This window comes from Oryctolagus cuniculus, chromosome 7 (genome assembly GCF_051225735.1).
Source record: "Oryctolagus cuniculus isolate XC-2025 breed Fujian yellow rabbit chromosome 7, ASM5122573v1, whole genome shotgun sequence".
In the NCBI taxonomy this organism is placed as follows: domain Eukaryota; kingdom Metazoa; phylum Chordata; class Mammalia; order Lagomorpha; family Leporidae; genus Oryctolagus; species Oryctolagus cuniculus.
The window spans coordinates 127,882,744-127,899,676 of record NC_142873.1 but is presented as its reverse complement, the minus strand read 5'-3'; the positions used below and the strand labels follow the sequence as shown (position 1 = coordinate 127,899,676).

Here is a 16,933-nt window from a genome sequence, read left to right as displayed (position 1 = left end):
CTGGCTGCTCCTCTTCCAGTCTAGCTGTCTGCTGTGGCCCGGGAAGGCAGTGGAGGATGGCCCAAGTGCTTGGGCACTTGCACCCGCGTGGGAGACCAGGAGAAGCACCTGGATCCTGGCTTCGGATCGGCGTAGCACTGGCCGTAGCGGCCATTTGGGGGGTGAACCAACGGAAGGAAGACCTTTCTCTCTGTCTCTAACTCTGTCAAATTTAAAAAAAAAAAAAAGGAAAAATAAAATGTGAGGGTGAGTATTGTGGCATAGCCAGTTAAGTCACTGCTTGGGACACCAACTCCCCATATTGGAGTGCCTGGGCTAGAGTCCCACTTTTACTTCCAAATCAGCTTCCTGCTAATGTACAACCTGGAAAGGAGCAGATGATGGTTCAAGTCCCTGACACTCAGGTGGGAAACTGGGATGGAATTCCTGGATCCTAGATCTTTGCTTCAGTGATCTCAGCCCTGGCTGTTTGGGCCTTTGGGGAATGAACCAGCTGCTGATGGAAGAGCTCTGTCACTCTGGCTTTCAAATAAAGATTTTAAAATGGGGCTGGCATTGTGGCACAGCAGGTTAAGTTGCTGCTTGTGACACCAGCATCATATAAGAATGCCAGTTTAGGGGTCCAGCACTGTGGCATAGGTTATGCCTCTACCTGTGTGCTGGCAACTCATATAGGTGCCAATTGGTTTCCCAGCTGCTCCTCTTCCAATCCAACTCTACTAATAGCCTGGGAAAGGAGTGGAAGATGGCTCAAGTGCTGGGATCCTGCACCCACATAGGAAATCCAGAAGAGGTTCCTGGCTCCAGGCTTTGGATCTTCCCAGCTCTGGCCAATCATTTGGGAAATGAGCCAGCAGATGGAAGACCTGTAGGTCTTTAAAAACAGAAAAAGGGTGATCGGCTTGGTGGTTCAAACAGCTGTAGCCATGTTGTCGGTCACTGCCTACTCTGTCCCATTTGTGCTGGTCCTGTGGGCCACATCCTATGGGGGTGGTGAGTGTGCTGTAGCCAGCCCCTGTAGAGGCTGCAGTGCCCACTACCCCAAAAACTACCTGTGCTGGACATGAAGGGAGTCACTGTGTGGCCAGGCCATGGGCTGGCCTTTGTTCATCTCCATGTGCCTCAACGTCCCTGCTTGTGTTCATTATTCCCACACAGACGTCAAAGTGCCTGATTTCTCTATCGACGCAATAAAGCTTTAGATACTACAAAGTCTTCAAAAGATAGCAGTGAAGCTAGAAAAGATTTCTTTTATTTGGTAACTGCAACAGCTACTGTGGATGTCGCATATGCTGCCAAGAATATTGTTGCCCAGTTTGTTTCCAACATGAGTGCTTCAGCTGATGTCCTGCTATGTCAAAACTCACATCAAATCAAGAAACCTGACTGGGTTATCCTGATAGGTATTTGCACTCATCTTGCTTGTATATCCATTACAAATACAAGAGATTTTGTTGGCTACTACTGCCCTTGCCATGGGTCACACTATGATCTATCTGGTAGGATCAAAAAGGGGCCTGCATCCCTCAACCTTGAAGTTCCCTCGCATTAGAGGTTGTTGGTTAGAGACTTGGACTCTAGTCATAGCCTTCTTTCAGTCTTCACATCACCTCAGAAGAGTTTTTTGAGAGCAAGTCTTCTGTACCTCAAGTTGGTTGATTTGAAATATTAAAGAATTGCTAATGATGTATTTGCAGACATCAATGTGAAGTAAACTGAATTTAATGTTGAATTCTTTGAAGCACAGACTTAATAAAGCCACTGTTAAACAATGTTAAGCTCAAAGACTTGAAAGGTGCAATGTCTTTGATAGCTAATTCTAATTAAAAACTACAGACTGGTACACATAAATAAAAAGATTTTTAAATAAACTTATTTTACCCTTATTTTACTTTATTTTTAAATTATATAAATGGTTTAAGATTTATTTATGTATTTGAAAGGTGGAGTTACAGAGTTTGAGGTAGAAAGAGAGGGAGTGAGGGAGGGGGAGAGAGAGACAGAGAGATAGAGGGGGGAGAGGGGGAGGGGGTAAAAGGGGAGAGAGAGGTGTTCATCTGCTGATTCACTCTCCAAATGGCCACAATGTACAGAGCTGGGCAGATCCAAACCCAGGAGCCTGAAACTTCTTCCAGGTCTCCCACATAGGTGCAGGGGTGCAAGGACTTGAGCCATCTTCCACTGCATTCCCAGGTGTATTAGCAGGGAGCTGGACTGGAATTAGAGCAGCTGCAACTAGAACCAGCACCCATATGGGATCCCGGCACTGCAGGTGGCAGTTTACCCACTACACTACAGCTCTGGGTGCCCTTATTCTTATTTTATAAATGAGGAAATTGAGACCATGAAGTTAAGAAACTTCTTCAATGTCTATAATAAAGAGGAACAAAATACTATGTTTATTCCAAAGCCATGCTAACTGGCTTGCTAGGTTTCTTTAAAATTTTTTTTTTTTTTTTGGACAGGCAGAGTGGACAGAGAGAGAGAGAGAGAAAGCTCTTCCTCTTCCATTGGTTCATCCCCCAATGGCTGCTGCGGTCGGCGCACCACGCTGATCCGAAGCCAGGAGCCAGGTGCTTCTCCTGGTCTCTCATGCGGGTGCAGGGCCCAAGGACTTGGACCATCTACCACTGCACTCCCAGGCCACAGCAGAGAGCTGGACTGGAAGAGGAGCAAGCTGGACAGAATCCGGCATCCCCACCGGGACTAGAACCTGGGGTAATGGCGCCGCAGGTAGAGGATTAGCCTATTGAGTCATGGAGCCGGCCTAGGTTTCTTTTTTCTAACAGTTTCTCTCTTCACTTGAATACACACTTCTCTTCTTCTACATTACAAGAATAAGTATCCTCACCCTTTTCCAAAGGTAATTCTACTTGTCACTCACTTTTATACTCTTTCAAGTATATTTCAGGTTGCCCTCAGTGGGCTGCTTCCTACAGATTTCCTTCATCCTGTCATTGAACTTATATTCTAGCTGCTTTTACAGTCTCAAAAGCACCTCTGCCTCCACTTCACCTATAATTCCAGAATGCCTGAAATTTTATTTTAGTTCTATTCTCCACTCCTAAAACCTCAACACAAAAGTTATCAAAAGCTTTCCAACTGCTAAGGTCAAACACCTTTTCTCACTTATTTCTTTCAACTTGCCAGTACCAAGTCAGAGTGTCAACATCTCCTTTTGCTATTTCATTAAGCACACAGCTACCTGGATTTCTGTGACAGCATACCATTTGCTCTATGCCTGAGTTACAGTTCCTTTCCCATATAACACTGTCCAAGTTCTTTTCTAACCATGTAAATCAGAATCAGCCTCCAAAAACTAGCTCAAATTGCAGCTTTTTGGTAAACTCTCCCTAATAATTATAGCCTGCAACTGTATAAAATATTCAATAAATTAATTTAGCGGACTCAAATCTCTATGATGTGATAACTGCTATTGTTTCATTTCACACATTATGACACACCCTTCTGCACTGTTACATCCTGTCACCCCAATTATTAAGTTTCAGCTCATACAGAGTCATAACTCATGTATTTCTTTGGATTCATAAGCACCAAACAGCGCTTGCAAATAATGGAAAGTGAATTAATGCTAATTGGTTTGGTTTTTTCTTCTAATGCCAAACAGTGAATTTAAAAAAAAATTTCAAAGGTAGGACAGAGACACACACACACACACACACACTCCATCACTCTCCAATATCTAGGGCTCGGGGGCCGGCACTATGGTACAGTGGGTTAAAGCCCTGGTCTGCAGTGCTGGTATCCCATATGGGCGCTGGTTTGAGTCCCAGTTGCTCTACTTCTGATCCACCTCCTTGCTAATGCGCCTGGAAAAGCAGCAGAAGATGGCCCAAGTGCTTGGGCCCTTGCCTCCCCTGTGGGAGACCTGGAAGCAGCTCCTGGCTCATGGATTTGGCCTGGCCCAGCCCCAGTTGTTGTGGCCATTTGGGGAGTGAACCAGCAGATGGAAGACCTCTCTCTCTACTTCTCTCTGTAACTCTTTCAAATAAATAAAATAAATCAAATCTTAAAAAAGAAAAAAAAAATTTAGGGCTAGGTCAGTCTAAAGCCATGAGCCTGGAATTCCATGAGGATGTCCCACAGGGATGGCAGGTACCCAAGTACTTGGGCCATCGTTCACTGACTTCCCAAGCACATTAGCAGGAAGCTGGATTGGAAGCAGAGCAGCTGGGAATGGAACTTGCACTCTAATATAGGACACCAGTGTCACAAGGACAGGTTAACTGGCTGTACCACACTGCTGGCCCTAAATAGTGAATTCTAATTGGTTCCTTACAGTGGCTGGAATTAGTGAAAGTATTTATAATGTGCTTAAGAGTGCTACAATGCAAACATGAAAAAGGACTGGAAGGCTGCCCTTAAAGAGGTTACAACCAAGTCAAGAAAGAAAAATGATGCAATGTGCTCTGGCTATTTGGTAAGCGCTGTGCAATCAGAGGTAAAAAGGAATAATTATATCTTTAGATGTGATAGAAAGTGGTTCACAAAGAGGATGGGAATGAACTTGAAGAATAATTTCTTCTCAGAAGAGAAAAAAAGGCAGTGGGATACAAAAAAGAAAGAAAAAAAAGAACTGAATTATGCTAAGAAAAATTACACAAGATATGATAAATAGTTTATTATAAAATATATACTTTGATAACCTATGGCTTATGGACCAAATCTAAGTGGGAGCTATCAAAATTCTTCGAAGTTTTTTATTTGAAAGGCAGAGAGAGACACACACACAAAGAATGACAGGCTTTCTATCTGCTGGTTCAGTATCAAATTTCCTTAAGAGTCATAACTGGGCCAGGCTTAAATCATGAGCCTGAAATTCAATCCAGGTCTCTCACATCAGGAAGCTGGACTGGAAATGAAATAGCAAGAACTTAAACCACAAATTCTGATATGGCCTGCAGCCATCCCAAGTGGCTTGGAGGTACTTTTTTTAAATGGCTCTTATACTAATAATACTTTTATATTTATAAAGGGTTGTAAAAAAATAAAAAAAGGGACCTGGTGTTGTGGTGCAGAAGTTAAGCTACAGCTTGTGATGCCGGCTCCACCACTGAAGTTTCAGCTCAAGTACTGGCTACTCTCCTTTTGTTCCAGCTACTTGATAATGCACCTAGGAAGGCAGTGGAAAATGCCAAGTATGTAGACTTCCTGTCACCCATGTGGGAGACTAAAATCGAGTTCCTAGTCTTGGCTTGAGTCTGGCTCAGATCTGGCTGCTGCAGCCATTTAAGGAGTAGACCATCAGATACAAGATCTCTATTGCCTTTCAAATAAGTAAATTAATTTTTTAAAAAATCAGAATATATAAGAAAAGACCATATGTAATTTCGAAAGCCCAAAATATTTCCTGGCCCTTCACAGAAACAATTTATTAATTACTGCTATAAGTGGTTTGGAGACAATGAAAGTGTTTAGGAAAGAATATGATCTATTCAGCTGTTTTAGGATGATCTTTCTGGCATTTCTGTGGAAAATTAATATACAGAGATAACAAACAGAAGCTACACTACAATAGTAAACGTCAGATAAGTTCCTAAATAAAGACAGCACAGAAGGAAGAACTAATAAGGACTTTATAACTCTGGTTGAGGAGAATGAGTAAGGAGACTGAAAAAAGCAGCCAAGGTATTCAGCTGGGCAGCTGGATCGGTGCTGATGCTATTAATGGAAACAGCAAATCAGAAAGAGCAGGTTTATTATTTAAGCTAATAAATAGAGAAACCTGCTAACAATCCAGTTGGCAGCAACACAGTATGGAGTCAGAGTTCAATACTATACATTTAACAGGTACTGAATGAATATATGGTGAATGATTAGACAGAAAAAACTGTTTTCTGTTTTTATTTCCAAGTCTTGTGAGCAAGATTCTCGTAATGATTCCAAATCATACCTTGGAAGGAGGTGGTGCAGGCTTAGGAACCAAGTTCTTATAGACACTTGGAACCATGGTTGATGCTTTGTTCCCATTTGCATGGTGAGATCCTGGTGAAGTGAATGCAGCAGAGAAGGCAGCAGCAGGATCCTCTTTGGAAATTTTTTTGATGACTAACATCTTGGAAGGTTGCTTGGCACTAGGTGGGTTTTCTGTGAAATACAATAGTGGAGATACAAAAGAGTATGTCATATTCACTTAGCAACATGAAGCACAATTTGTAAGACCTCATTTTCAACAAAGAGTTGAAAGTTGAGATGGAGGGACAAAAATGTCTGGTGTGCACTTAACAGATATTCTCAAAACTGACATTACTTAGGAACTGTAAAGAAAAAGGCAGCCTATGAAACACTTGATATTAAATTCACAAACCACAGTCAGAAAGCCCAAAGATGGTAACAGTCTTTCAGAGGCATAATTTGTCTAATGCATAGCACAGTGTGATCAATCAGTTATGGAATAAATATGATACCAGCTCCTTGTCAATATGGGAATGGAGAGATGTAGTAATTAGTAAATGAGTCTGTCATGGGAACTTCTGATGAAGTAAACAAGTAAAGCTATACCATTAAAAGATGAGAAGGTATGGCAATTGCCTTTAACTCTGTAACACTAATTCAAACCCAACTTTTAGATATGCTAAATAAAGCCTTTCCAGTAAGATGCTGACTACCAAACAAATGTAATGAAGGAATCAGGAGAGTTCAATTTACTATCAAAGATCAGGTTTGGTTTGAATACACTGATTTATATTTATTAATGTTCTTTAAGTCTACAATTCTCACCACACACATATAAATAATTTGCATTTGTGTGTTTTCCCCTTGCCCTATACAAGTCATCATTTATAACTGCCAAAAATAAAAACCCCAATAATCAGACCTAATGGAACAAAATGATATGGCGATGTGGTTTTCAAAGAATACTTTTGAAAATTATTTAGTAATATGGAGGAATCCTTAGGAAGTAGTTATATATAGCTGCCATATATTTGGGAGATAATCAATCATTAACACATAAAATAACTGTTCTAAGAAAATAGAAATATTACTTTTTATGGACTTTATATTATTCTTTTACTTAAAACCTGCTTCCACATTCAGAGCTCCACAAGCTTGCAAATATCTATTCTGATTCTACTCCTTTACTTACATTTGAATGTAATTTGGGGATACAGGGTAATCTGCTGTACTTGTAAACACTTAAATCAAGAAAGTACTGATAGATGTTAGTTACTATGGCAAGTGGACGAGATGAAACAAACAAAAAACAGATAAAGAATCTTTGTTCCTGTCCTTGTTAAGAAAAAAAGTTGTGCCCTTAAAATGGCAACATCTACCTACCCCACACTCCAGAAAGGGTCCCAATAGGTCTGCATGGCTGATTCTGTTTGCCAGCTTCTGGATTCAAAGAAGGCTAGGAAAAAAGGGATATGAATGGTTGATACAGAAAGCTGATCATTTGGCACTTTTTATAAGGTAGTCATCACCATGGAAGCTACCAAACAATTATATATTAGCAGCACTTACTAGTTTAACACTGTATTCAGAATTAAACAGGAGATGCTAAAATGCAAAATCAATATAATGTATGTTATTTTAATAAATGGACTAAATGTGCTATTTCCTACCTTGCTATAGGATATGTATGTCAAATAAGGGGGCACAGAAAGCTGAATATGGATCATTTTTCTCAGATTTAACCAGGACAATTTGGTCAGTTAATGTGTGGTATGGGCAGAGGCAGATCATGTCACGGGCTGTGGCTAGGGATACAAAGGCAAAATATCACAAAGTTTACAGTATCACTACAAAGATAATAGCTACATAAGTATATACAATAAAGGATTGCAGGGTCTATGATAAAAATTCGTATTAGGGAAGAAAGAGTAATCAGGGAAGAATGAGCAATTCTACTTCAAAGAGGCTATCAGAAAAGGGTTCAACATAGGTGACAACTAACAAGAATCCTTAAAGATGAATTCCAAAGCTGGAAATAGGTAATTCTGTAACAGAAGGCTAAACATGACCAACAAGACAAGAAAGCCTAAGAACAGAATACCAGAGATCTGCAAATAGTTCAACATGAGTATTATTTAGGAAAGAAAGGGAGTCTTCTGTGGGAAAAAAGATGCCTGGCAAAGCACGTAAGAGCCAGCTTCAGCAAGATCCTTGGGGAGATGACATTTTATTCTGAAGGTACAGGGGATCCATCTTTCATGCAGTTAACATGATCCAATCATTTACTTAAAATAGTCACTCTGGTAGTGGCTTAAAGGGTAAATCTGAGGGGCTTAAACATTAACTACAAGAGTCTAATAGGAGATCAGTTCCATAGTCCAGAAAAGTAATAAATAGAAGAGATGAGGGGAAGGATGGAGAAGAGTTAAGAGCAAAAAACTGAACTTAATAACTGATTAGACAGGGGTATGAAGATAACATCAGTGAAACTTTATAATCTGGTAACAGAGGAAAACAGCTTTTCAACACAACTGCAAGAACTTTAAGCAAACACCAAAGACACCCAGACTCCATACAAAGCTTCTGAATTTGAATCCCTTGGGGTTGGTACTTATTTTGAAGCAGTTCACATGAGAACCAAGAACAGAACAAACACAAATGCAAATCCAACCACCAACTTAATATATAAAGGGACAAAACAGTGACAATGTAAAAGAAGGACATAGTCTGGATGGAAGACTGAAGGGAGGAGTTCTCACTGATGAAAGCTGTGGTTGGCTGTTCAACAGGCTTATGTTCTAATCACATTCTAGGGTTATCAGAGATACTGACCCTATTTACGCAGTGTCTTTGTTCTCTTTCCACTGATTAAAAAAAATGTTTAAAGTAGTAAAATATATCCAGAAACAAAAACATAAGACAAATGAGTAGATTAATGACCAAAAAAATCACTTAATATTTATTGGCCAAATCAAGCACTTTATAAGCCTCATTAAGAAAAAAATTAAAATCACCCTTCAAAAAATAACCATTTTTGGGGCCCATGCCGTGGCATAGTGGGTAAAGGTGCCATCTGTAGAGATGGCATCCAATATGGGCACCAATATGTGTACTGGCTGCTCCACTTCTGATCCAGCTATCCGTTAATGTGCCTGGGAAGCAGGGGAGGATGGCGCAAGTCCTTGGGCCCCTGCAGCCACATGGGAGACCCGGAAGAAGCTCCTGGCTCAGACTGGCCCAGCTTTGGCCACTGCAGCCATTTAGGGAGTGAATAAATAGATGGAAAACTTCCCTTTCTCTCCCTCTCTCTGTAACTCTGCCTCTCAAATAATATCTAAAAATAAATAAAATCTTAAAAAAAAAAAAAACAACCATTATCCTGACTTACAGTGACAAAGTGACAATCTCTTTGCGCCCCCCCCCTTTTAGATTTTTATTTATTTGTAAGGCAGAATTACAAAGAGGACTTTTTTTTTGTGATGCTGACAAACTATTAACCAATATAAGTCACAAGACAATGATCTTCTAATTTTGCAGTTCCTTGTTAGTAAAGTACATAAAAATTAATTCAGTTCTACAGTTTAGTTCATACAGAAGGCAGGATGCATGCTTGTTCCTAAGGTGAGGCAGGCATCACTATGAACTCACAGATCTAATCATATTTGATATGATTTAAATCCTTGCAGTTATCTTTAACTGATTCTGTCACTCTTTCAAATAAATAAGTCTTTAAAAAATTCCAATTTCATCCCATAATGATTCCAGCAATGATATTTTAAAATCATAATCTGGACACAGATGCTTGTTGCAATGGGACTGTTCTTTAGTTTTCAGTACTTTTCAGGAGAGAAAGCCTAGACATACAAACATATAGACAGAAGCTCCTTGATTTATGTCAAGGTTATACCTTGATAAACTCATTGTTAAACTGGAAGCATCCTAAATCAAGAGTGCACTTAAGGGGCTGGCATTTAGCCTAGTGATTAAGGCCATGTCAGAGTACCTGGATTCAAAACCTGGATCCAATTCCTGCTTCCAACTTCCTGTTAATACAGACCCTGGTAGGTAGTGGTGACAGCTCATGCAAATTGGGTTCCTGCTCCCGGATGTGAGAGATTAGGGTTGAATTCCTGGTCCTAAGAGCTGGCCCCAGGCCCCTCCTGGCCATTGTGGGCATTTGGGCAGTGAACAAGCCGATGGAGAAATTCTCTTTCTCTTCCCTCCAAAAATAGGTACATAAGTTGTTTAAAATAAAATTTAAAAAAAGTATTTAGTATACCTAACCTACTTTACCTCAAATGTGCTTGGAATACTTAATGGAACTAGCATTTGGATGGGTAAAACCATCTAACACGAAAGCATATTTTACAATAAAACGCTGGTTATCTCATGTAACTTTATTAAATTAGAAGACAAATCAATGCACCATGTAAGATGGGGACTGTCTGTATTCAAAGACAAAACACTTCATAATTTCTTACTAATATTTTCAATTCAAATTGAGAGTACCTTAGGATTTTTACTGAATGTAAAAATCATGAATGTCAAGGACATAAAATCGCATTCGACAGCTTTACTCCATGATATACACAACAGAATAGCAACAAGATTACTAAAATTTTAATGTTTTGGGCATTCTCCCCATTTTCCCATTAAAAAAGTTACACCATTATCTAGATTGGCAGGGCACATAGCTATTACATAAAATATACTTTTAATGCTCATTCTTATTTCTACAATTAATCACAAATTTAATATCACTGTAATTCCTTTCACTGGTATCTTTCTGGTTTGTATGAGCCTGTTCTATACTACTTTCCTCAGGAAAAGTACTGGGAAAAATATTCTGAGTTCTTAACACATTGATGTTTGCCTATAATCTTTATAACTGAAGTCTGACAGTATAAAATCCTGTCATATTTTCCTTTCCCTGAATGCTGTAACTATTACTCCATTTACTTCTGGAATAAATTCTGCAGGGGGCCAGTACTGTGGCAAATTGGGTAAAGCCACTGCCTATGACACTAGCATTCCATATGGGTGCCAGTTTGCGTCCTGGTGCTCTACTTCCGATCCAGTTCCCTGTTAATGGCCTGGGGAAGCAGCAGGAGATGGCTAAGTGTTTGGGCCCCGGCTACCTACGTGGGAGACCTGGATGAAGCTCTTGGCTCCTGACCTGGCCCAGTGCTGGCTGTTGCAGCCATATGGAGTATGAACCAGGGGGATGGAAGCTCTTTCTCTCTTCCTCCCTGTAACTCTTTCAAGTAAATAAATCTTTTAATTTTAAAAAAAGTTCTATCAAATTCTGATTTTCTTTCTCTTCAAAGTCACTTATCATTATGCTTGCCCAAAGGACATTTTACCTCTTAAGTCTAGTACTTTATGATTATATCTCACTGTTGGCTGTTATGGCTATCCTTTCAAATTTGCACCTTTAAATCTGAATTTTAGAAAGATTTTCTCAAATTACACCTTTTTTTTTTTAAGATTTATTTTACTTATTTGAAAGTTTGAAAGAGTTACAAAGAGAGGTAGAGACACAGAGAGAGAAAGAGAGGTCTTCTGTCCACTGGTTCACTCCCCAAATGGCTGAAAAGGCCGGAAATGAGCCGATCCGAAACCAGGAGCCAGCATTCTTTGGGTCTCCCAAGTGGGTGCAGGGGACCAAAGACTTGGGCCATCCTCCACTGCTTTTCCAGGTGCATCACCAGGGAGCTGGATCAGAAGTGGAGCAGCCAGGACACAAATTGGCGCCCATAGTGGATGTTGGTGCTGCAGGCCAGGGCTTTAACTCGCTGTACCAAAGCGCTGGCCTGCAGCACTTTTCTCAGCTGTAAGTTTGTTTTTTCCTTTATTTAAAAAATTTCCAATTTATTTTCATCTTCTTTGAAAGGCAAAGACAGAGAGACACAGACACAAGAGATCTATCATCCACTGGATCACTTCCAGAATGTATACAACAACTGAGAGCCAATGCCAGGATCTCAATCTAAGTCTCCACATGGGTGGCAGAGATAAAAGCACTTGAGCCCCGACCTACTGCCTCCCTGGGTATGTGCATTAACAGGAAGGTGTAATTCGAAGTGCAGCCAGGACTTGAACACAGGTATTCCACTATGGGATTACGGGCATCTTAACTACTGCATCATTTGTTCATTTTCTAGTTTTTAAAAAATTAGTGTTTAACTTTTCTTATGTTCTTTCATGTTTGATCTTCACTTTCAGAATTCTAACATCCTGAGTTTTCTGATTTTTGTTGTTCTTAATATCATTTTCTAAGTATCATTTAGTTACATTTCAAGACAGTACATGACAGTTCTGATCTGCTTTGTAAACATTTCCTAAGTTATACACTGGAGTGTCTACTGGGATATTATTCTTCTTATTCTTATTATTAGGCAAGAAAGGGATTTGATCCTGGTCCTTAAATGAAAACTTTTTATTTTCACTGAGAGAGAGAGAGAGAGAGAGAGGGAGGGAGGGAGGGAGGGAGGGAGGGAGGGAGGGAGAGAGGGAGAGAGAGAGGGAGAGAGAAAAGAATGCACACATTAGCAGGAACCTGAATAGAAAGTGAAGGAGTTGGGACAAGACCCACACTGTCCCAAATGGAAGGCAGGCATCCCAACAATAGCTTCTTTTTTTTCTTTGAAGATTTATTTATTTATTTTTTTTTTTTGAAAGGCAGAATTAGAGAGAGGAGGAGAGACAGAGAGAGCAATCTTCTATCTGCTGGTTCACTCCTCAAACAGCTGCAATGGCTGTGGCTGGGCCAAGATGAAGCCAGGAGCCCAGAGCTTCTTTTGGTCTCCCACGTGGGTGCAGGAGCTCAAGCACTTGGGCCATCTTCCCACGTGCATTTGCAGGTTACTAGACTGGAAGTAGAGAAGCTGGGTCTAGAAATGGCAACCACACCGGATGCTGGCATCACAGGCAGAGGCTTAAGCTACTACGCTACAATGCAGGCTCTCCCAAGCAGTGTCTTAACCACTGCGTCAACTGCCTGCCCTGATTGTCTTTTAATTTTAATTAATTTATTTGAAAAGCAGAGCTATAGAGAGAGAGGGAAAGACAAAGAAAAAGAGACCTTCAGCTCAGGATGGGCCACGCTGAAGCCAGGAGCTTGGAATTCCATCTGAGTCTCTCATACAAGTGGCAGAAGCTCAAGTATTTGAGCTATCTTCCACTGCTTTCCCAGGCACGTTATCAGGGACCTGGATCAGAAGTGGAGCAGTCTGAATCCAACTAGTGCTCACATGCGATGCTGGTGTCACAGGCAGTAGCTTAACTTGTGGGACAACATCAGTCCATGGTACTCATTATTTTACCTTGTTCTTTATATATCATTAGTTTCTGTGAATGGGAGTCAGGCTAGTTCTTCTAACATCACACTCTTCTGTTGTTTTCATGGAGTGTTCAAAAAGATAGTAGCTTACTTTCTTTAATGTCCTGGTTGTTCTTTCCTTCCTCATTTTATCTGAACCTTTCCTTTGTCTCTACTGTCTCTGTTCAGTTCAATTTGGACTCTATTTCCAACAATCTGTCCTCAGTAAGGGTCTTTGTTCTGGAAGAGAATACTAGCTGGTTAGAATGAATTCAATGAATAGGACCCTATGCTGGTTCTAATTTACTGTTTCTTAGCTCCTTCTGCCTTTTCTGTGTAAATCTGCTTTAGCACTTTAAAAATTTTCCCTTTCACAGCTAGCATGTTAACTTCTGTCAATGTTTTGTATTCCAGTATACGTAGTCAGCAGGCTCCTGCAGCACCCAGTTCCTCCAACCCTTTTCTGAAGTAAAAGCAAAATCTGAGGCTAGCAGCTCCCTCAGCACCATAGAAGAGTAGCAGACTCCCATAAACAGTTTTCCTAGGCAGATTTCTAGCTCATTCTTCTGGAAAAGAATCCCAGCAATTGCTCTGCTATTCAGTGAAGTACAGCTGAGCCCTTTCTAACAAGGTCTGGACACATTTAATGATAGCTAAAAATGATGGGCTATTTCACATCTATTATTCAACCAGTGTGATATTTTCTTTTTACTATATGCTTTAGGGACTAAAGCAATTAGGATTATCTAACTTATCTAAGGTACCAATACAGGACTGTTAATTATATTAATACTATTTTAAAAATAACTTTCCAATTATATAATGCACAGAATAAAATACAGAAACTCTACTGTCAATAATTAAGTCCCCAAATACCTTTAATTTTTTATTTTTACCTAACTATTCTTTCTTGATACTCCCATCTTCTTCAAAAATCAATTCTAGGTCATCTTCACTGTTTTCCATAGTTCTCCTTTAGGCCTCTTTCTTTAGTTCTAACACGTTACTCTCCCTATGTGGTTCTACCTATCCACAAATCTCTTTTCTAAGCGCATTCTCTCTCACCCATCTCTTCAGCACCCAGATTTTTTTTTATCTTCTCCCACCAATTCTGTTCCTTTTGTTTTCCCTTTACCAGTTAATTACTTATTAATCATTAAGTCACTATGGACAGAAACTTTATTTTTGACTCTCCTGATCTAATTATAATTCATTAAGTTCCAATGATTTAACTGTAGAACCCCAAAGCAAGGTTTTATACAACCTAAACATCTATCAACAGGAAAATGGATAAACAAATATGGTATACTCACACAATATAATATTTACTACATGGCAGTAGTAAATTTGCAGTTTCTCAACCATGGTACTACAGACATTTGGGTTGGTAAATTCTTTGTTATGCGACTGTAGAGCATTGTGGGTGTTTAGCAACATCCCTGATTTCTAAATATTAGATGTTAGCAGTGCTATCTCCAGTTGTGACAACAAAAGTGTCTCTACATATTGCCAAATGTCCCCTAGAGGGCAAACCTACCCCTGGTTGAGATCTGCTAATCTCGAGCCATAATGTTATCAATATACAAAAATCTCAACAAATTCCACACAATAACAGAGACCTAGAGGATGGACTATTCATACGAAGTTTAAAAAACAGGCAAAATGTTTATGATATGTACACAGATTAAGTTTATTACCCTATCTGAGGATGCTAAACACTAATATCAAGATTATCTCAAAAGGAAAAGACTAGGATTAAGGATGTTTTAACTATATCCACAATACCCTGTGTTTTCTAAAAGATTGGTCTACATCATATGTGACTAAAATCTCAGTATTTCACAAAGGTAGGTAATGTGAATATCTGATAGTTTTTCTCCATTATTTTTCTATGCGCTTAAAATATTTCATAGAAATACAAATACAGAATAAATTTGCCCTTATTGGTCTTTCAAAGGTTTGATTTGACATCAAACTTCCTCTCACTTAGCAGGTGAAGGCAATGTTACCTTCATATATTTTCTTTTTTAAAAGATTTATTTATTTATTTGAAAGGCAGTTAGAGAGAGGCAGAGGCAGAGAGAAGAGAGAGAGGTAGATCTTCCATCTACTGGTTTACTCCCCAAGTAGCCAGAGCTGGGAAGATCTGAAGTCAGGAACTAGAAGTTTTTCTGGGTCTCCCACATGGGTACACAGGCCCAAGGACTTGGACCATCTCCCACTTCTTTCCCAGGTGCATTATCAGGGAGCTCGATTGGAAGTGGAGCAGCCAGGACTCCAATCAACACCCATACGGGATGCAGCACTGCAGGCGGTGGCTTCACCTGCTACGCCATAGCACCAGCCCCACATTTTCTTGTTGTCAATTAATTCTCCACTAGGAATGCCACATGACTGATAACTGATTAGAACTTCTAATCAAACTGGTCAATCAATAGTATAGTGTCTAAATGATTTCCACTTTAAACCACTCTATTTCTTGTTTGTTATAATCTTTTTTTTTTTTTTTTTAAAAACAAGCCTCATAAGAAACCAAAACATTTAGGGATCCTAAATATTCCTACATGATCTATTAATTTTCTACACGATCAGTTGAGTGATTATAAGGTGTACTTCAGGGGCCGGTGTTGTGGCTCAGTGGATGAAGACATTCCATAAGAGCATTGGTTTGTGTCCCTTTCCAATCTAGCTTCCTGCCAATGCACCTGGGAAAGCAGCAAAAGATGGACCAAGTGCATGGATTCCTGCTACCCACACACAAGATCTGGATGGAATTCCAACTCCTAGCTTTGGCCTAGCCCAGTCCTGGATTTGGAGAGTGAACCAGGGGATGGAAGATACCTGTCTCTCCTTGTCTCTGTGTAACTCCACCTTTCAAATAAATAATAAAGTTCTTAAAAATATAAAGCAAATAGCCTTTAAGAAATAAAGCTATTGGCCGACACTGCGGCTCACTAGGATAATCCTCTGCCTGTGGCGCTGCCACAATGGGTTAAGTCCCGGTCGGGGCACTGGATTCTGTCCTGGTCGCTCCTCTTCCTGTCCAGCTCTCTGCTGTGGCCCGGGAGTGCAGTGGAGGATGGCCCAAGTCCTTGGGCCCTGCACCCGCCTAGGAAACCAGGAGAAGCACCTGGCTCCTGGCTTCAGATCAGCGCGGTGCGCCGGCCACAGTGCACCGGCTGCAGCGGCCATTGAGGGGTGAACCAACAGAAAAAAGGAAGACCTTTCTCTCTGTCTCTCTCTCTCTTACTATCCACTCTGCCTGTCAAAAAAAAAAAAAAAAAAAGAAAGAAAGAAAGAAAGAAAGAAAGAAAGAAAGAAAGAAAGAAAGAAAGAAAGAAAGAAATTAACAAAAAAATACTATACTTATGTATATTTTAAAAAGATGTACTTTACAGGGATACAGTTTTGAAGGACAGTCACCTGGGGATGCTAATTCATGTTAATACCTAACATTTATATCACTGAAACATTTTCTAGACTTGAGGGAAAAACAACTAATGTCTAAATTTGACTCCTATGTAGTGGATTTTATTAATATGCTGAAATTAGAGTTGATTGGCTAATATGCTATGTAGAAATAACTAGATGGGCCAGCAGTGTTGTAGCACAGCAGGTTAAGCTGCTGCCTACAACGCTGGTCTCCCATTACAAGTGCCAGTTTGAATCCTGGATGCTCCACTTCTGAGTCAGCTC

General features: G+C 40.1%; 1 protein-coding gene and 1 pseudogene across 13 annotated transcripts in view; one reads left to right on the top strand and one right to left on the bottom strand.

Moving 5' to 3' along the window:
* The window catches only part of GPBP1L1 (GC-rich promoter binding protein 1 like 1), a 62,129-nt gene that overhangs the window by 11,350 nt on the left and 33,846 nt on the right, over positions 1-16,933 (bottom strand). For all 13 annotated transcript variants that reach the window (XR_016211052.1, XR_016211051.1, XM_051857840.2 and 10 more), the window contains 2 exons: positions 7,300-7,372; positions 5,915-6,108 (listed from right to left, as the gene is read on the bottom strand). Coding sequence is in view for 11 of the 13 variants with exons in the window: in XM_051857840.2 (XP_051713800.1) it covers positions 5,915-6,108; positions 7,300-7,372 (267 nt within the window). In the remaining 2 variants the exon portion in view is untranslated. The remainder of the gene's footprint in view (positions 1-5,914; positions 6,109-7,299; positions 7,373-16,933) is intronic.
* LOC127493618 (cytochrome b-c1 complex subunit Rieske, mitochondrial pseudogene) lies at positions 802-1,690 on the top strand (annotated as a pseudogene).